This window comes from Spodoptera frugiperda, chromosome 18 (assembly GCF_023101765.2).
Source record: "Spodoptera frugiperda isolate SF20-4 chromosome 18, AGI-APGP_CSIRO_Sfru_2.0, whole genome shotgun sequence".
NCBI classification, from domain to species: domain Eukaryota; kingdom Metazoa; phylum Arthropoda; class Insecta; order Lepidoptera; family Noctuidae; genus Spodoptera; species Spodoptera frugiperda.
The window spans coordinates 3,784,915-3,806,671 of NC_064229.1; the positions used below are offsets into that span (position 1 = coordinate 3,784,915).

General features: G+C 35.1%; 3 protein-coding genes and 1 long non-coding RNA gene across 12 annotated transcripts in view; 1 reads left to right on the forward strand and 3 right to left on the reverse strand.

Moving 5' to 3' along the window:
- The window catches only part of LOC118277837 (tight junction protein ZO-1), a 140,005-nt gene that overhangs the window by 33,976 nt on the left and 84,272 nt on the right, over positions 1-21,757 (reverse strand). Inside the window, exon 1 of one of the 9 annotated variants that reach the window (XM_035596802.2) lies at positions 18,008-18,399. The exons of the other annotated variants lie outside the window; for them this stretch is intronic. Coding sequence (XP_035452695.2) covers positions 18,008-18,076 — 69 coding nt within the window. The 5' untranslated portion in view covers positions 18,077-18,399. Of the gene's footprint in view, positions 1-18,007; positions 18,400-21,757 lie in introns of those variants that run through there. 9 annotated transcript variants of the gene reach the window in all.
- On the reverse strand, positions 3,308-4,684 carry LOC126911711 (uncharacterized). Its single transcript, XM_050700342.1, has one exon. The coding sequence runs from the start codon at positions 4,423-4,425 to the stop codon at positions 3,601-3,603; it is 825 nt and encodes a 274-aa protein (XP_050556299.1). The 5' UTR covers positions 4,426-4,684; the 3' UTR covers positions 3,308-3,600.
- On the reverse strand, positions 5,181-6,642 carry LOC118277838 (PIN2/TERF1-interacting telomerase inhibitor 1). Its single transcript, XM_035596803.2, has 2 exons — positions 6,238-6,642; positions 5,181-6,035 (listed from the first exon to the last, which is right to left on the reverse strand). Exons 1-2 carry the CDS (start codon positions 6,515-6,517, stop codon positions 5,203-5,205), a joined length of 1,113 nt encoding a protein of 370 aa, XP_035452696.2. The 5' UTR covers positions 6,518-6,642; the 3' UTR covers positions 5,181-5,202.
- Positions 18,610-20,810, forward strand: LOC118277842 (uncharacterized). The gene is made up of 2 exons (XR_004783805.2): positions 18,610-19,975; positions 20,354-20,810. It is a non-coding gene; the product is annotated as an uncharacterized LOC118277842 (long non-coding RNA).

The following is a 21,757-nucleotide window of genomic DNA, read 5'->3' on the forward strand; positions in this document are numbered from 1 at the left end:
ACATAAACATCCAAACAATAAGCAAAGATTTAAAAAATAAAAACCAAATCCTCACCCGCTCGCCTTAGCCTTTTTGTTAAGATCTTAAACAATTTCACCCTCAACTAAAAAGAATGACTTGTTGCATCGAAGTGAAGTTTAACACATCAAAGCTGCCAACGGCATCAGTGTCTCCAATATTCAATATTTTAAATACTGTACATAACAGAGTAATTAATTTGTCCATGCCTTATTTATAAATATTTGAAGGTCCAAATGGCCACAAAGGGGTCGGTGGCCACAACCGGGTCACTTGCCCTACACAAGCTGTTGATCGGTACAGTTTACGCAGATGTTATAAAAGTAGAACAATTTATTGAAGCAATCTTCTATCTATACTTATAATAAATCTGTAGAGAGGTCAATTCTGTACATTAAATATATTTCCAAAATAACTATCAGCGGGTGATTAGTGATCGATACTGACGCCAAAAATGCAATCAGATTTTTTTTTGTCTGTCTGTCTGTCTGTCTGTCTGTCTGTATGTTCTTTATAGAAATAAAAACCACTCGACAGATTTCAACGAAACTTGGTACAATTGTTCTCGATACTCCTGGGCAGGTTATAGTATACTTTTCATCACGCTAAGACCAATAGGAGCAGAGCAGTGAAGGAAAATGTTGTGAAAACAGGAGAACTTACTCCATTTTTTAAGCTTCCGTCGCGTGTGCAGCCTTAATGGTTAAAGCTACACAGAAATAATGTATGACGGAAATGTTCTCCTTAAAATTGTTTAAAAAATATTCCACGACAGCAAATGTCCATCTCTTATGGTAGACTCACAACAACACGTATAACTCCCGATAGCTTAGCAGTTCGGAGCTTTCTGATTATATTTGTCTACTCTTACGTTTATAACAATCTCATTCATTCATTCATTCATTCATTCATTCATATTATAATAAATCTGTAGAAGGGTCAATTCTGTACATTGAAAATATTGAAAGAATAAATAGCAGTGTTACTGGATCGATACCAAACCCAAATATGTGATAATTTTTTTTTTTGCCTGTCTGTCTGTATGTTCTTGGTATAATTATACCTTATTATCCTGGGCATAAAATGGGATACTTTTTATCCTGGAAAAATACGTAGAAAAAAAATCTTTATTTTTCAGTTTTATTCTACAGAACGCGAGCTCAACAGCAGTAGGTAGCTCAATAGAAGGGTTCTCCTTAATTTTATGGGCCTCGCCGTATTTGGGTCCAATAGATATTTATAAGATGTCATTGTCAGAGTTACACAAAATGGAGAAATAAAACTTCCACGCGAAGACCGACATCCGCGCGGACGGAGTCGCGGGCGGAAGCTAGTTTTAATAATAAATGGTAAAATCCACAATTTTATAGGTCACTGAAGTTAGCTGATATTATCACATAGGTACATTTTAAAATAATGTGCGATACGTACCTAAAGAACTGTCTTTAGGTACGTATCGCAAGCAATTTTCACGAAAGCTACTCGTACTGTGAGAGCTAAGTTTTGCGATATCGATATGGGATGCCAATCAGTCTACGTAAGTATAGGCGATCCAGGTCCGGGTATTGTTGTTCCGGGTATAGATATGATGTAGGTGTAAACTTCTATTTTTGTGATCACACCCAAAATGTTCCAAAGACCTTCCTTTCAAGGTTCACCGAACAATATAAAACCTATTTTTTTTTTTGTTGACTGGGGGAAACCTTCAAATGGCGCTTAACTTTCTGGGGAAAAAGCTAAAGCCCGGTGGCGACTATCCGCACCTAAAGGTGGAACCGGGTCCTCTTAGTAGATCAACCCCGAAAGCCCCCATGGCACTTCCCTATGGACACCTACATCCTTGAATTTCTCAAACAATATCAAACCTAGTAACTGTTATTTTATAAATGTATCTACGTACCTACTACAACATGTCTATTATCTAGTTTCCATTCCAGTCTACCTTCCACACAGTCATTTACGATTCCACATCGATACAGGACTCAAATTCAATTCCATTTACACTTCGTATTTCACAAAGCTCGAGTTCACAGTAAACTATAGGTATGCGACCACATCATTATTCACCCAGCGACTCTTAAGCTACAAAAACCAAAGAATGTCGCTCACATGAATAAAAACATTACACCCTTAATACAACGTAGCAAGGTTCAAAATACCTTGCAGTATAAGCTTCACATCAGCTGTTCTGGTTTTATACGAGCTCAGAAACAATGGACATTTTATCCACACCGAAGTGGTAACATTATCTGCAGCTATTCAGTTTGTTTAGTCTCTGTAACTTTAGTATTAGAGTTCAAAATCGCGTGGCAAAGTTCCGTATCCTAGAATTGAAATTAATACCGACATTATGATGCGTCGCGGCGCCTATCAACAATGTGTTATTGAATATCAAGTATAGACATTTGCTATAACCGCTGATAAGGGTATATTAGATATACAAATACGGGTTTCTGTATTCTGTTCGTAAAAAGAATATTAATGTTATTTGGTCTTTCTGGTAATGGGTTGGAGACACAACACCTTTTAATAAAAGGCTTTTATTCTGCGAAGGAAGGCAGAGAAGCATAATGCGCGGTGGCTGTGCAACCGTCTGCCATGTAATGTCTAGACTAGTCTAGCGAGTTTGATTCCTGCACAGAGCAACTCTTTGTGTGATCCACAAATTGTTGTTTCGGGTCTGGGTGTCCTGTGTATGTGAACTTGTATGTTTGTAAACGCACATACGACACAGGAGAAAATACTAGTGGGGAAAAGTTTATTTTAAAACTTTGATGACTTGCCATGGACTACCTACGAGAATTTTTGAAAATCAAGAAATTAGATTTTTGTAACCTGGGAATCAGATTTAATTACTGCATCAAACTGTATAGGTAAGTATGTATCGCTTATTTTCGAATTTCATATTATTTGCATTGGTTATAATAAGAATTCATAACTTTAATTTGTTTTAAAATACATCTAATTATTAGTACACTAGTACTCAATATGTACATAAGACTAAAGAACTATGTCTATTATCATACTCATACAAAGGTGGCTATAATTAGACCATTACAAATGTGCAAACTATCATTCCAAAAGAATGTGACAATGCCGCACAACTTGCTTAGGTTGGAGTGAGAGGTCTGATAATAATGACTTATAACAGTTTGCATATTTGAATTGGCCCAGTTATAGCAACAACAATAAATTACTTAAACACTTTTTTTTATTTGACACAAAATAAGGGTGTAATGTGAAAGTTAAAGTAATCAAAGTTAGTAATAAAAAGAAAAACAGTTTGAATAAAATATACATGTTTTATTATCATATCAATCAATTGACAACCTTATACAGACTAAACATAAAGCCTATTTACCCTAGAAGGGATAGGCAGATCTTTGTTAGCTATGCTACATAAGTAGCCTGAATGTTGGCATACATTTTGTATGACAATAGCTTGATATTTAACCAAAACAGGTTATTATAGTACTTCAAGATGTATAATGCAACTACAAATCTAAATTTGTAGGTAATTCTAGTGTTTAGTTTGTTCCCGAGAACTAAATAAAGTAAATAATATGGCATTCAGCAACTTATTATGAATATCCCTTTATTATGGATAGATTTGTGCCCTTAAACGCTAATACATCATCAGGATTAGCTTTAATCTTTTCTATGATAGCTTGTTTATTAAACTTGATCTCATTTGTGTAATCCTGTTTTAACATTCTCATTTTATTTACAATTTTATTTCTAAGGGTTTTAGGCATATCCTGGCTTTGTAACATACTGCCAAGTTCTGGGAGTGTGTCTGGTAGATTTATTTCATTATCTGTGTACTCTATAGCTATGCTTTTAGATTTTGTTTGAATTTCACTGTATCCTTTGACTTTTTTAGCACAAATATGCTTATCTGGTACTCTATCTACTGCAACCTGCTTGCCATCATCGTCAAACACTATTTTCTTGTTTAATTTACAGTCACATTCACTGTCAGTTGATTCTTCCGAGTTTAGTTTCCTTTTTCTGTGTGAACTGCCTCCTGCTCCAATGTTCAAGTCCAATAAATGGCCATATTTTGTTTCTATTTTGTTAATTACATCTTTGCACCTTTTATATACAGTTTTCAATTCTTCTAAGTCACTTTTATCAATAATTTCAGTTGTATCTTCGTCTGAAGACACTGATTTTTGTGTGGCATTTTTATGTTTTTTGTTTGATTTTCGCTTCGTTTTACGATCATTTTCTAATGGTTTTGGGGATGTTTCTTCGGTATTCCTTTCAATAGAAGTAGTTTCACTGGTATTTATGAGCTCCCGCACATGATTCTTTACAATAACATACGATTTTGGCTCCACCAAAGGTTTTCGAATCAACGCCACTTCTACAGGTTTTTCACAATCTTCTTGAACAACCATCATAAAATGCTCTGTAATTCGTTAGATCAATACTTTAGAATTACGTTTTTAAACAATATTTACTTGTAAAAGTTTATAATAAACACGTGCAGTGCAACCACATATTACGCCGTACATTTGACATTGACAGCCGAGTAGTGAAGTGCCACGCCGTTGGACGAGAGTTACAACAAAATGGCGCCGTTAGTCGAGTGAACTAATCTGACAAAGTCCCTCATTCAGTCGTAAAATCTGTTTGTGTTGTTTTTTCATATTACAATAATCTGATTTTTATATTTAAGATATAAATAAATTTTATTCCGATCTTTTTTTAAATTATATTGACACAAAAAATTACAGTGTTGCCAGTTTCAAAATTGTAGATTTAACATTTTCTAAGTCCTAACATCACGCTACTTTATTCAAAAGGGAATGGGACTTTTTTACATTTTAACACCCACTTTTCGTGGAGTATTTTGTTTTGGGTGCCAGGCAAACCGTTAAATACGGATAACAGTACATACATCAAAGGGACTCTACGACTAGAATGAGAGAAATAGTCTACAAACTAAACATTTCGATCCCAGGTTTATCTTTTACTTACTACGGATAAAACACTGCATAAGGAATTTGCCATAACTTTCATATAAATTATTCAACTTTTGAAAGTTTTTAAATGTGCTTGCTAATGAACTATTAGGTATAGTTTCAATGTCAATAGTAAAGTAAAATGTGGGTAAAGGATATGCTGACCAAAATGAAAAAATTAAATAACAATGTAATAAAACAATTTATAAATATTTATTCAGTACCCTTATCTTTCCTCTTTTTCTTTTTTTTAGGGACATAATCTTCAGTTACATGTTCAGTGGTAGCGTCAATATCAATATCTTTTTTCTTTTTAGATTTTTTAGTTTCAACGGGTTCCTCTACAGTTTGCTCAGGTTCTACAGGTTCTGTTATACTTTCCTCAAAATCTTTCTTCTTTTTCTTTTTTGATTTTTTACTCTTTTGTGTGTCTTCTACATTGGAATCAGGTTCTATGGGAGTATTCTCATCATCTACAATCTCACTGGCTACTGGTTCTTCATCTTGCTGTTTCCTCTTTTTTTTCTTCTTCTTTTTACTCTCAACTAAGTTTTCATTATTTTCATTATCAGCAGTTTCATTCTCTTCTGTGTTAGCTAAAGAAAACGATTGGAAACCAAATCCTTGATGAGTTTCTTCCTCATCCTCTCTATCCATAGTTCCTGAGAAGCCTCGGAATGAATAGTCAGTGTTTTCATCATCATTTGTAGTGTTATTTTGTATGTTAAGTTTATTTTTAGATTTCATTGCGGCCAGTTTACTTTTGAAGTAATCTTCCATGCTACCTCCTTCTTTAAACACTTTATCAACTGGTGTGGAGTCTTTTTCATCCTTCTCATCACTGGTTTCAACTTTTTCTTCAGTAGTTGACTTATTTTCACTTTTTAAAGTCTTTTTACCAAAAATGTTAGCTAAATCCTTTTCACTGTAGCGAGTTAAATCCTTTCCTCTTGTAAACTTGTGATAGTGTACTCTTGCTTTACTCGTCTTTGACTTCACTTCAAGTGATACTCCGCTGTGTAATTTTTCATCATCTTTACTGCTGCCTGAAATATAAGTTAAGAGTAACTATTAGAAATTGTGTTTATTGATGAAAATTAATTTGTTAAGTATTGCATCAAGTTAAATAATGTTACTTTATGTATTAATAAATAGAGATCACGTTTTATTGACTATAAAAAGTTAATTTGTAACTTGTATAAAACTAAACTATGTGTAATAAAGTAATAACTTGTAATGAAGACTCACCATTGGATAAATTAGCTAATAATGAATTGAAGTCATCCTCATGTTTTGTCCACTGATCGTTCCTGTCTTCGAAACCCAATCCTCTATCATCATTCTTGTATCTGGCTACAACATGTTCTACAATTCCATTTTCTTTAGCACCTAACCCCTTTCCCGCACTCCATCCCATTTTCTCCAGCATTCGCTGACCAAACTTCGTTGTATCTTCACTCCACGCATTGTTCTTAGCTCGTAAATTTATTACTTTTTGTTTACGGCGAGGTCCCGCTAGCATAGCCATGATTATTTTGTTTTACAATGCATTGCACACGTGAGAATATTGTTAACAAAAACAAAATGGAAGACAAATACGTGAACTGTGAAGTTGTGAACGAGTTCTCTTTCTGACAGCGCGATGTCACTATGTGTTTAGTTTCCGAAACGTGATTCGTTCGGAGTGAACTGAAGTTCGCGCGCTACGTAGTGAATCCAGCGACGCCATTGGTGCTTCATTCGGTTACGTTGGCATTACTGACTAGCGCGGTCCAGCGACATTCCATGCGATTGTTCGTATCTTGAGCATAGACGACCATTTGCGTAATTTGATTTGAAGCATGAAATATTTTTGAATTACAATGTTAGCCGCCATAATAAACAATTTTAGATAAATTGACCGATAAGACTGCATGAACACAAAATAGAGATTCAAGTAAATTATACGAAATTATTGGTAGACATTATTTATTTTAAAGATTCGACCGAAACGGTAGCTTATCCTCATATTTTAGTACTGCACCCTATGTGACCGACTTTGCAGTACCGCAATGGGGTGGGAGAATCTTTCGAGTCAATTAATGTGTCAGTGTTTGAACGTCAGTAGTTAGAAGTCATTAGCAATGCATTGTACTGCTAACTCATTATTCAGTATAGTGTCAGTTTAACCTCTGCATACCATCTGCAACTTTGATTTTACTGTGCATTGGGATAGTTTATGTAATGTAGTTTCGACCTGTTATCTTTTCATGTGACTTTTTTTCCTCTTATTATTATTTTCAGTGAAGTTAATCGTTATGACCAAATGGGCTTGATAATTGTCTGTACCTATAGGTACTACGGTTACATGCAATTTATTAGGATATTTATATTTTATAGTTAAAAAGTAATAAGTAGTACCGTTTTAGAGAGATACAAATTTTTCACTGAATATCCTTTATTATTATGTTTGGTATTCGTAATTTATTCATTAGTAAACACAAAATACCGCAACATAAACCGGATGTAATACCGTATTGCTATACAAATAATAAGTATTGCAACATAAAATATAACTTCCCAAAACTTGTTTAAGATAGCTGATAAAAACTTAACATAATGTAATAATGCGTAATGAAAATACTCGCTCTTTCAATAAAAAGTTTTCAAATATTACAATGTATGTATTACAATGTCCATAAATCAAAACTTGACTAATTACCATTGGGGTGACAGGTGCAACACTAAACCGATCAATAATCGCTGCATAGGTACACTCCATTACTACGTTCAGTGTACACAGGACGATAGCTGTACCACGAGTACAGCAGCGGTGTAGGCACTTGTTGAATAGCCATTTGATTGTCAACATTTTTACGTTCAGTCAATCCTACAATGATGAAGTGTTACAGGGTGATTCTAAAGTGCGAAGCGATCTTGATTCGTCAGTGCTATGTAAACCGCTACAGGTGTCGGCCAGCCACCACAGCTTAACACCAAGCTATGACTACTACAGAAGGTGGGAGACAGTCGGATTGACCAGCAATGGACTCTTCGGTAACTCCATAGAGTTCAAAATTATGTCGTACAACGTGCGGTCACAAAGCCTTCTGGAAAAATATCCGTGGTTTTATAAAAAATGCCCGAGTCAGTCTTTGTTGTGGGAGAACAGGGTGCGTCTGTTGTTTAATGACATAATCAACCAGTTACCCGATATATTGTGTCTTCAAGAAATAGAAGAGAAACAAGTGGGCATGTTTAATTTGAAATTAAATGAGCTCGGCTATCAGGGTGTTTATAAGAAAAAAAGTTCTGACGCCATGAGCGACGGTTGTGCAACTTACATTAAGCAATCAACGTTTAAGTTTGGAGATGTTACTTTCGTGGAGTTTAGCCAGCCGAAGGTAACGATTCTAGATCGTCACAACATTGGCATCATAACCAAGTTGATACCTAAGAGGATGCCGGCAAAAACACTCGTCGTGGCAAACACCCATTTACTTTACAATGAAACCAAGGGGATTATTCGGCTGGCCCAAATGAAAGTTTTCCTTGCTGAAATCGATCGAGTATCCTACGTTTTTAACGGACAAGATTCTGGGTACCTCCCCATAATATTGACTGGAGATTTCAACTCAAAGCCCGACAGCTACGTCGTTGAGTTACTGCAAGTGGGGCAAGTCAGTAGTATTGAAGAAAAACAATGGAATAACGAGGAGTGGCAAAAAATTGGTATTACAGATAATTGCCAACATTTGTCGGTTTTTGTGAACAGGAGCTACGGATTATCCACTGACTTCAGGGAGCTGCGTATTTATAACTCGGAGCACAGCAGCTCTTGCGAGCAAGGCAGTAAGGACTTTACCAGCAAGATGCTTCATGAGGCAGTGTACTACGATCTGTTTCACAGCAACATCGTGTCAAATACGCTACATTTTCGAACAATTTACGAAACAAACAGGGGTAAGCAAAATAGATTCTTTGAAGCATCCGTTTATCACGACACTTGGTACTTGATTGATTATATATTTTACACCGCGTGTTCTGGTTTGCGACCTATAGAGCGGTTTAGTCTCTTAGACTCTTGTGACCGCAAAAATGTTGGTACACTCCCAAGTGATTACTATGGGTCCGACCATATCTCGTTGGTAGTGGTGTTCGAATTGACTTCCAAAAGACCCTTTTAATCCGTCAGTCACATTTATACATTGTTTATTATTTTTAAATGTTTACAAAAACATTGTGACTGACGATTGTGATACAGAATTAAATTCAAACAAATTTTAAGGTTAAGTGGTGTCCTAAATCTAGTCAATCATAATTAAATTATCTTAATATTTTATTTACTAACAAACTGATATTAAATTTTGCGATATCTTTATAAAAATAGTCTGTTTAGTAAATGGTTGTGAACCAATGTTTTTAGTTTTTTAAGAGCAAACGCGATACGGTTATTATGTCACGACTTAGAGAGTGCGTGATTTGATGGCAGAACAAAACGCTTTTTTTATAAAAATATGGCCGCGTGATGGGAATTTGGAAATGGAATTATTTCTTAGATGGCGGTTATTATTGTTACCAACCGCACAAAACTAAAAATATATTTTATTCTCAGACCAAGATTTTTTTCCTGGTCTGAGGTTTTATTAGAACGCTTTTTTGATTACAGGGTTAATTAAATTAAATACGTATTTAAGTAGCTCATTAATAAAATTATTATTGTCTGCCAAACAAATTAAGTTACATTTTACAACGATTTTAATTAGTAATTTATACTATGATTTTTGTTTCTTAGGCCTAATCTAAAAACCAAAGCATTTTTATAACATTGTATTGAACATATCTATAGAATCTAACATGTGTGTTGTTAAGTATAAAATTCGTAAAAGGCTGGACCAATTCGGCTATTTATTTTTCAAAAACTGTCTTTCAAAGATGATTCGTAATAAATTAAAATTAAAAAAAACGGTAAAATAGTAAACGTCAGTTGGGTCCACAGAGTGACAATGACACTATGTCGTAAAATTAAAAAAAAAATGCTAAGTTAATCTACTAAATAAATCTACCTGCAAGTACAAAGTTAATTTTACCCTATAAATAATTTATTTTTACAGACATTTTTCCTATTACAATTTTTTGCTACTGTAAAATCCTATGTCAAATCTATACATTTTAATTATATTTTCGTTGGAGTCTTGCATTAAAAACAAGGCAACTGCCATGTTTGAATATTTACTCTGCTTCTAAAAACTACGGTTAAATTCAAATTTGGCCATGGTCGCAAACTAATTCAGGTTTTTACAATAATATTAATAGTTAAGATTTTTATATGATAAAAATCTCAAGATTTAGTAAGCCTAGGCTTTTACAGTAGCAATTTTTATTTACCTATACCTACATGTTATTCAATTTTTAATCGTATACGACGTTGGTGTTCTCAACTAAATAATTTACTGTACAGTATAAAAAAAAATAGTACCTACCTAGTACAAAACTAAAAGTGTACGCACAATAATACATACTACTTACATACATAAAACTTTGTAAGCCTTATACTTTATATTTTGATTGATTAGGTTTTATTTTTTATAATTTTGAATTTTAATTTAATTAAACTTTTTTTTTAAAACCCCATTTATCCCCGAAGGTTCACAGACAATATTTTTTTTTATTTACCTCTCTATGCCATTTTTGGCGCACTCAGTGTAGGAAACATTAAATTTAAAAAATCTACGGTGTTGCAACATACAATAAATTGATTGTGTTTTAGAATTTCATATTTTTAAGAATGGTGCAAAATTATTAATTATAATTATTGTTGTATGTGTATATTAACCCGCATTGAGCAATGCTTAAGCCTTCTCCGTGCGAGAAGAGACCTTTGGTCAGCAGTGGCCACCTATAGGCTGTTGGTGTGATGTTAAATGTATTTAGTAGTAGCTAGTGTAAGCTTATGTGATCCCAATGTTACCTGCAAGACTAAATAATGTTAACGCGTCCCCACCCCTAGCAAATAAATGTTTAGATGTTTTTATCAATCTAAATGTGTTCACTAAATAATAAAGTGTAATTCAATATTATTCCAATTACTTTAGGCTTATTTTACCCCGGAGCTGCAGATATATCGGGTATATCGGGGCTCCGGCTCGAAGCAGGAGTAGGAATGGGGTGATTTTTAGTCTCGCTTCACCTAAGGCGGGAGAAGTGATTGGATGATTTCCCCCAGTTTAACTGTCAGAAAATTTTAAATATATGTTTCATTCAAAATGTGTCAAAATTATAGTTAAGTTAATTTAATCAGACATTGTGAAATAAGCCGTAAGATAAGGTACTTATCGTTTAGCGTTTTATGGAGTGTAAATAGTAAAAGACTTTTTGGGTATAAGCCGGTAAACGGGCAAACAGATCACCTGATGGTAAGCAATCGCTGCCGACAGACGTGTTATAAGTGCGTTGTCGGCCTTTTAGGAGTTAGTGGGTTGGGAATTTAAGGGTTGTTGGAGAATTGGGGAATGGGAAGATTGGGAAGAGGGGTAATTGGGCCTCCGGTAACCCCACTTACACAACGAAACACAACGCAAGCGTTAAAATGTCTAATTTGGTATGGAAAACATTAATTATTCGTTAATTAGACTGACTGATAGTTTATTAACATTATGAAACGAACCCTTAAGATATCATAATAAGACAAGTAGGCATGTACTTAATATGGTCAAATCAGTGTCTGTAATATTAAAATTGATGTTTAATTAAGAATATTTCATCGAATTAACAATTTATGATATTATATACCTACATAAGTAATGTGTGTTTCATAAAAAAGCAGATTAACGACAAGCACGTATTTTGGCATATTATTTACTGTCACACTCAGAGTCATGACATGACATTGACAATGATATTTGTATAATTTTTAAGATTCGAGATTATTAATTGTAGGCAGTATAGTCGACAACTTCGTATTGGAGACTCGGTTGCCAACAAGGAAAAAAAAATTGTAAAATAATTATGTGATTTATATTGTTACTTTTGTACCAATCGTTATAATTAGGTAGGTAAATTAGGTATCTTCGTGTAATACAAACAAATGTAGCGATCGATGTCATTTAAACCTCTTTTATTAAATAAATGGTTGTGTAGCAAGAATATGTTTTTTATTCCTCCCAAGAAAAAGTCAAGTACCTATTCGTTAAACTTCCTACTTAGATGATAACCTCTCTTCTCATGGAAATGCTTTGAAATAATGTTCACTATGTGGGTTACATCGGCGAAGCCACTAGCAGAAGTAAAGCTCTTGCTAATAAAATAGAGGAAAAACAAAAGTATGGAATTACATGGCATGGAACAATTAATAAAAAGTGACAGTGGAATTATAATTTACAATGTGATAGGTGTGGGACTTCTAACCCGTTAAGGCTGAGTACTACATCTAATTTTATCGACAAAAAAGTAATATGGGGGTTTGAAACCCCAAATTGAAAATATTGAAAAATAGCGATTTTTTCGGTAAAGATTATTCAGAAATTATTTTTTTTCTCACCAAAACATTATCAAACATATGAAAAAAGTAATGAATTAGTTAGCCAAGGTTATTAGCTACCGTTTGTCGTTTTTTTTTGTTTCTACGACGCATACAGCCTTTGATATCACATGAAGTAAGAAAAATATTAAAATAGCCATAATTTTAAGGGGAGGGGATTCGACCCCTTTGACTCCCGACTTTTATCCATAAAATTAGATGTAGTACTCAGCCTTAACGGGTTAGAAGTCCGAACCCTATCACATTGTATAGGTAAATGCTTATTTACTTTAAGGCCTGCAGTTTTGATTGCAGATAGACGACAGGAAAATGGTTATTGCGAGGAAGTAAGTTGTTATGATCATTACACAGGTTTCCAGTACGATAATGTCATCAAGGTATCCACATTTCGTGATTGCGAATAAAGCTTGCGAAATGCTAACGTAATACTTAAGGCACTACTTAGCGGGTTTACCGGGGCTCCGGCTAGAAAAACAGGAGTAGGAACGGGGTGGTTTTTAGTCAATAAGAGTCTGATACTCCCGTTCATCCAAGGCGAGAGAAGTCATTGGATGATTTTCCCTACTTAAAAATAAATAAATAAAAAAGAACTAAAGGCAGCTTTGAAAAAGAAACATCGAACAATAAAAAAAATATCGAAGAAATTTTTAATTGGCCACAGACAATATAATTTGCATTTTAATATATGCAGTATCAGTACTACTATAGAAACTTTTAACAATAAATCTTTTTGCCATCATCAGACTGGTAAAATACCAATTTAAATAAAACATGGCCATCAATCGTTAGCGTCTATAAATTAAAACGAGGAGAACATAAAGAATGATTTAAACATTTTAATGAATTAGCAACAATATGATGAACAGGTGTCCGTTTCTCACCGATGCGAACTAATTTTGCTGTGATGCATTTGTTAGCTGTCGCAAGGCTAAAAGCGAAAGATAATTAGCTTTGTTACTGAACTGAGCACCCAATAAATTAGTAAATAACACTTTAGTAACTAATACTAACATATTAGTCCGTGAAGTTCATTTACATACATACATAACCTCACGCCTGTCTCCCATGGGGGTAGACAGAGACAATGGAACGCCAATTGCTACGAATCTTACATACCTCTTTCGCTTCATCAACAGTCATCAGTCTTTTCATGCATGCTCGTTGGTTAAAGGTACTTTTAATTTGGCCCTTCTTTAATATTAAGTCCATTTACGTAAAAGCATAAGATAATGATGGTGTACATAAAATAGTCGATTTTCCATATCAAGCCTACAAGTATTTTTCTAAAACCATAATTAAAATATTTAAACATTGTGAAACGTGTCCATAACTGGCGTTATTTCTCACTGGCAACACTGACTCGCTTGACTAGAACGGCTGGAAGAAAGCTGGCAGTGAGAAGCATTCCTTTGAAAACGAGTCTTAGTATGTTGAAGAAGTTAGCACTATGTATTAGAACGGGACCGTTTCCTCGATATAATTAATCACTGCGAAGTTATTAAAGTCCTTTAGGACAGGATGCAATATTTCTATGGAATTAAATCGCAGTTTGATTACGTAATAAGGCTCTGTAGATAAAGGACGGTTATGATTTAATTGTAAACGATTTTTGATTAGATAACTCGAATTTAAAAGATTTTTTCCTAAAACATATCAAACATACGTAGAAAAATATGAGTATGATGCCCAATTCAATTATCAGACAGTAAGTGTATATAGTCATTGGCAGAATAGTCGACATCGGCTCAATTTGCCATTAAAAAAAGTCTATATAGTATTATCTATGTAATAAAATAAATAAATTAATAGATAATGTAGGAGTTAAAAGTATGTCAGTGTAGAGTATAAATAAATAAAACATGTCTACCAAAGATGTGGGTAATTGAACTTTACATGAAAAACAAATTAATTCAATTAAAGAACCATTTGTAATGCAGCATCAAGTGGAGATAATCTTATAATCGATTTGCATTATTCATATGCGCTAATCAAAACAAGAATCGACTAAATAGAGAGAGTTGTTCGGCCACTGGTTGTACGCGTTGTTTATGGTTAGTGAAAACGCGCGAAAACGTCGCGCTTGCGTGATATCAACCATAACGGGCGGGAAATGTTTCGCGACTAATAAATGCGTCAAAGGTACAAAATATTGTACCTTCACTACTTCAGTATAAAACAAAGTCGCTTTCTCTGTCCCTATGTATGCTTAAATCTTTAAAACTACGCAATGGATTTAAATGAGGTTTTTTTTATAATAGATAGAGTGATTCAAGAGGAAGGTTTATATGTATAATACATGCATAATATATCACCCATGCGAAGCTGGGGCGGGTTACTAGTTAGACATAAAATAATGTTGGTACCTTTAGACGCAGAATACGATGCTTTAGTTACAGGCGTGTTAGATCATTCTGTTTTCGGAATATCGTTGATTGTAATATAATTGAACTACCAATAAAAAGTAATTATTTTCAAAACTATTAAACCTTTACATACTTCAAGAACAAAGTTTTAAATCGCTATGTTTTGGTCAGTAATAAGCACAACCACTTTCAGATACCAAACATCTGATAAAAATATCAAAATTGACATATGTAGGTATATGAGTAATACTTCTCAAAATATTTCAATTCCGCAATAATAGTAGATAAGCTATACGGAGGAAAATATGATATTTCATGAACATTGCTTGCTACAAACACAACAGAGTCCAGTCAAATTCGACAATATTTTATGAAATTGTTTAGGTAATATGATATCTTACGTTATTCACAGCATGTATATGGTAATCTGTATACACTATGTAGGTAAATGTCCATGTTGCTTATTCAACGTGGTCATTTTGCATCGCGCTGTTATTTTGAGATTTAGACGGGAAGTACTAGAGACGACCTATATCGGTGGTTGCTACTTCAATGAATTCTATATTCGTGATGATTGAACTTGTCATACACATTTGTCTTAAGTGCTACTAACTTGTAATAATGATGTTTGTTTGTATGATTTGTTATTGTATAGAAACAACTCTAAATTCTCCATTTACAATTACAAGATCTCTTTTAGAAGGTAAATTATATTGGTAGTATTTAAAGTCAAAGTCAAAATTATTTATTTCAAATCAAATAGACTTTTGAACGTCAAAGCAAATATTTCAATATCAAAAAAAAAAATGTCTGTCTGTCGGTCAGGCCTTTGGTGAAGCTATTTGTTCGTTCCAAAGTGTAGATTCCTATGGAGAAGAATGAGCAAGAAACTCCATAGGTTACTCCTTTTCAATCAGGTTCACAATACAATTCTTGGTTAATTATTTTGCCAAGTACCATTGCTTACTTAGCTTCTGGCTCTAGAAACTGTGGCAGAGTTTTCTCTTGTCTTTCACTCTACATCTAATCTAATATATTATATATTATAAGGTAATCTACAAATACTAAGGCTTTAAGGCTTTTTACGCTTTACACCATTCGGACATGAAACCTGAAATATAGACTAGTTTACGTCAAAAGTGTAGATTTTCAACATAAACCTTAATAATTTCGTATACATAATCGTCAGCTCACCGCAGTTGGTAAGTGACGAAATCACCAAGCCACAAATATGTTGGTTCTGTGTAAACAGCCAAGTTATTGCACTTGGTGACTCATTTATCGTTCATAAATGTTTGGTTTATGATAACAAAGCTTCGACGTGAGCAAGGAACCTTAAGATTTAGCTGAGGTTTCAATAAAATTCTTTAGAAGGCAATTATGAACAGAGGTGCCCAAAACTGTGTCTCTTTGTTAAGTCCAGACAGACATTAAAATATTAACCAGCTATCTATGATGTAATATCGTATTGATAATGACAAAAGCCAACCTCTACACAGTGCCCAGTGTTAATAACTTAAAGGTCAGCGTAAACTATGAGAGGTATCTTTTAAAAAGCTTCGAGCTCCACAAATATTTGCATTAATGAACGGATACTGCAGGCAAAGGTTGTAAGGCCCTCGGACGTGGGAATCTTGTGTTCACGTGTGACTCATTCCCTGTTATGCGAGCTAAAGCAATTTAACAAACCTGCATATAAAATAAAAACAAAGCGAGTAAAAGAGTAAAAAAATATATATCTTCAGTTAATTTTAGTCCTCTATTATAAGATACAACAGGAGCCAATAATTAGTTGAGTTAACGGTGTACTTCGGAGGCTGAACGAGTGGGTTCGAGGCCATGGAAAATAAACGAAAGAAAAAAAAAGAGTAAATTATTGGCGACCCAACCACTTTGCCGTCGACAGCTGCGAATTGGCGCGAAACAGGTTTTCGGCGGGATCGACGAGTGACGTCACCTGACATGTGCCTTCCTCCAGTTTTGGTGCAAAAAACAAAGAGTCTTTCATCTCGGAGGGCCATTCGGTGCGTCCTTATTATTATGTTAGTGTATTGTCCGGCTCGATTGTTGTAACCAGCAGGTGACCGTTGGATTTTTTTCTTAGGTACTGCTGACTGGACCGTGCAAGTTATTCATATTCATCTGACTTCCTAAATTAAGTGAACTAATAGTAGGTATATTGAGGATGCAGGATGTCATTTTAAAGTCGTATTTCATACGTTGTTGGTAATTTCTTTTATTTTCTAATAAGTAATATCTGTGCTGTCTGTCCAGTTTTACTAAAATATTCATTTACTTAAATGAATGTAAACTCTTGAGAACGGTTTGTTTTTCTAAAGGTTTTATTGTGGAGACTTAGCTAGAGCAACGAGGGTGTAATGTATTTATCTCTTCGTTGTGTTTTGTACCTTATTTTGAAGTATATTAGGATCAAATTGTATAGAATCATCGAGCTTAACTAACTTATGGATTGGCTGTAAGATCCAATTAAGCATTAATATCATTCTGAATTCTTATTTACCCCTTTTTGTTGATCATCTCTAGAATGTGTCAAGTCTAGTGTTTTGTTGATGCTATTTTTGCTTTTGTTTTTGCTAGAAAGTGATCTATGTAATTAACTAACTGTTACTTTCAAGTATAGAGTATAAATCACACGCATACAGTTTAATTCTGCAGTCTTATATAATTTGATACGAATTGCGCATGCAACCGACGCATAACAACTCCGTAATGTTAGAAAACCCGTTTTTGTTCAAGTCAGTATGAATTATTTTTATATACCTAGTTGCACAATGACACAGTCACATTACTATGTAAATAACCCATTGTTTAGTGAGGATTTTTATAAGAATCTCTTTTGTTTCAGAAACTTTTGGCCGATGCGAACTTGTGTGAAGTTTTCACAGCGCAACATTAAATTACTCGCTTATTGTTTGACACCGCTAACCGCAAATTAGTGGTCAACACACTTCGAAGTCTAACAATATCACAGCCTGGTCATAAACCACGAGTCATACCGAAAATTAAACCAAAATGTATCAAATAATTGAGAAGTCATTGCACTTATTCATAGGTAGGCATGCAACGGCAAACGTGTTTTGCTTCATCGATACCTACTAAGAAGCGGTCGCCTTACCTGAGAGTCACTCCGGACGTGGTTCAAATTATTCACCACTAATCCGTTGTCAGTTGCTATTGGATCCATTGCTGCACGTTCATTATCCGTATAACTTTATGTTTCAACCACACATCACACTACGCACGTTCAAACTCCGAGCCGCGGCCGAATACCACCGACACCAGTCTTAGTCACTAAAGAAAAACGCATCTAGGCACAGAAGTAGCGAACACACAGGCGCCTGACCCTCCGGAGTAAGGCTTCACTGGCTTACTTTAAACAAACGAGTTACACCACCGACTCAAATCAATAAACCTTCGTAATAACATTACGATATGTCAACTACAAAAGTTTTCTCGGAAACACAAGAGAGTTACAAGTTTTGTTGAGCACAACGTCTGGCTGGCCGATCGTAAGGACGCCAGGCGGCGAAAAGTTAACCGTGCGTGATTTCTGGGGGACTCTCAAAAGCAAATGGTCATATAAGCTATCAATCTTTGCATACCAGAGTGGTGAGGTGAAACGGACATTCTCGTTTCGGTGCGTAGCGCCGCGAGAGTGAAAGGGACAAAGTGTCCGCAGGTACTCCGTCTCGAAGTGGGCGAACAGTATCTACAGGTTTTGCTCTCCCACTACAAGGAGGCACGGAGCGGACTCGGAGAGCCTCGAGCTTGAAAGTTTAGTTGAAAAACACAACAAGCATTACATAGTCGTCAAATTGCCACTTAGCAGCGCACATTTTAAATATTTCGGACACGTATGACCATAACCTTCAAATAGTACCGGTTTGGCAAAATTTTGTGTTGATTTGTTTGGAAATTAAACACGTGTTACTTTTGCTTTTACATTTTAAACTTTCATTTACGTGTAGTGTGGATGTTGATGAATAAATTTTGAATTCAACGTATTCATTTGTGTTTATAACGAATAAGCAAATTCGATAACGGAAACGATCGATACTTAATGATAAATCGAACCGGACCGGTCCCAATGCATCTCTGGTGAAGGCCGCTAGAGCTAACCTCTACACAGGACAATCCTGCGCAGGGACCCACGCACACTAGCGCAGTTTCTTGTGAATACAACCAACCACATTCTAAAGAGCTGTCCGTGAGACGAACGTTGTTACAAAATAGAGATTTTTGTTACCTGGTTCTTGCGACGCCGTATAATTGGCATTTTTTTGAGGTGTTATGTCTATAAATATTACTTTGTCTACTTAGATGGGCAGGTGTACTTGTTTTTTAGATTTTATATTAAGAACAAGGTTTGCGGATCCTTATAATCCTAAAGGTTCTAAAGGCTCTAGATCTCAAATGAAAGTTAGATTTATTAATGATAGTGTTTCTTGTATGTCTGAAGGAAGTATGTTTTAAGTAATGACCAGACATAAGCTAGACGTTGTATTCTCTAGTGCGGAACATAGGAAAAGGAAATCCGCATGGTACTGCCAGGAGACACGCGATTGTTTTGTGCGGTTAACCGAACGCCACTGGCCATTTATTGTCTTGGTTTACAAAGAAAACTTTGATTTTGTGTTACAAATAAAGATTTTTGCAATAATAAGTAAGGTGCAATACAACGGTTCTGTGCCCTAATTTCATTTTGATTTGTGATTCTACTGGAATAATAACCCGCATTGAGCAATCGTGGTGATTAATGCTCAAACCTTCTCCGTGTGAGAAGAGGCTTTTGGTCAGCAGTGGTCACTTATAAGCTGATCATGTTGATGGAATAATCAACGACTCATAACAAAAACAAAGAAGGTTTTATTTAAGTTATACCTATACGATCTCAAGAGCAGAAGATAATTATCAAAAAAGAAAAACTAACATATCAACAATCATAATATACATTTCAAAGAGGTGTGACACAAGATGTCATGTCACGACAAGAATTACTTTTTATAGTTACATTCTCCGCTGCAGCGTCATGCGTTGCTACAATTATAGACAAAACTAGGGGCACCAGACGCCGGCCATGATGGTAATATATTTTCCCTTATTAAATAGTTACATGGCGTGCCATTGGAGAGGCTTAAGTCCAGTAGTGGACGAAAACAGGCAGAACAGTGGATGATGACGAAATAGTTATATTCCCCTTTAACCCTTAGTCGTAACCTTCTTCAGAGAGTATTGACATTGGCACTGATCCTCCTACTCATTGCCATGCCGTTAATGGTATAAACGCCGCTCAGGCTGACCAAGTTATCAATACCACGTCTGGTACACACAATGAATAAACACCATGAGACCTGATTAATACATATTGGTAATAATACAACTCGATTGAAGGTGATGGCAATTGGAAGTCAGTCAGAAGCAAAATAAACTATAGCAATATAAAAACTCATAAACTTTTCAGGTTTCCACAACAGGAGATCGAAGACCAAATGGCCAACAACGCCATCAACGCTAATAACATCAGTAACTCACCAGAACCACTAATTTGGACAATCAAAAATTCGCTGGCCAAAGAAACTTTCCAAAATGTGGGACGGAATCAAACCGACTCGTCTCTATCGGTTAACAGGGATCGTACACAATCGGAACATGATACGAGCTCGTTTGACTGCGAACATGGAAAGATGCTATGCGCCCAGACCAAGAGAATGTTTATTCAATTTTATTGGCGTCATCCTTGCGAGCGCAACAGGAGCCGCGTACGCATTTGGAATTTTCAGTAAACCATACGATTGCTCACAAGAAGAAATTGAAAGCGAGATGACTTGCCACTCGGATCCTTGCCCTCCTGAAGTACCTCCCCCAAAACCAAAAACTTGTCCACGTAAAACAGCTAAATAAAATCAGCAACTTAACAAGTTTTAGTTTTATTTTTTAGTAGTTATTCCATCTTCTCTCTCTCGTGTTGTCTTTCTATCGTGAGACATACTAAGTAAACTAAAAATCACGGTTTTCTCACGTATATTAATGGAGAAAAGTTTTACTAGTTTCGAGTTACTGAGGGACTCTGCATCATAAGCAGCGTACGCAGACGCGGCGACGTCGCACAGTCTACTACGCGTGCTACTAGTATAGCTTTTCTCCATTAATATACGTGAGAAAACCGTGACTTTTAGTTGAGTTTTAGTTTTATTTAAATCTCGTTATGAAGGAATTATTGCTCTCACAGATTGCTCTATTGCCTTTTGTCAATTTATCAAAGCTCGTATTACGATCTCATAGGATAAGTCAATGCATTCTGATTTGAGGCCTAATCATCAAAGCCGAATTCATAAGTTCTAATTGTATGTAGTTAGATGAAAATTAAGAAAATATAATTATTACCTGTATACGTATAAGCAAGGAGGCAGTTTTAATTTTAGTATAGTGTCTCACCAGTTTCATATTTTCATATACGCTTGCAAAATCATAATGCGTATGGTTTTTTGTAATCGTTTGCAAAACAACTATTGGCCTTGCTATTTGTCTCGTCAGCCTCATTGTTTTTAATCGTGTATGAATTTATCCTGTGACGTGGGTGCGTTTACAAACATATAAGTTCACAAACTCGAAACAACAATTTGTGGTTCACACAAAGAGTAACTTTATGCGTGAATCGAACCCATTGCACGGCAGCCAGTTGTCAAGCCAACTCACCAACCGTGCAGTCTATTTTATATTTATGGTATCATGTTCATAAATACACCTTTTAAGTGCCTATTTAAATTATTGGTTATATGTATGTATAAAAATGTGAAAATAATTGATGCATTAAAAATTAAAATTGGTTCAGCTATTTTAGAGATTAACCAAAAAACATAATATA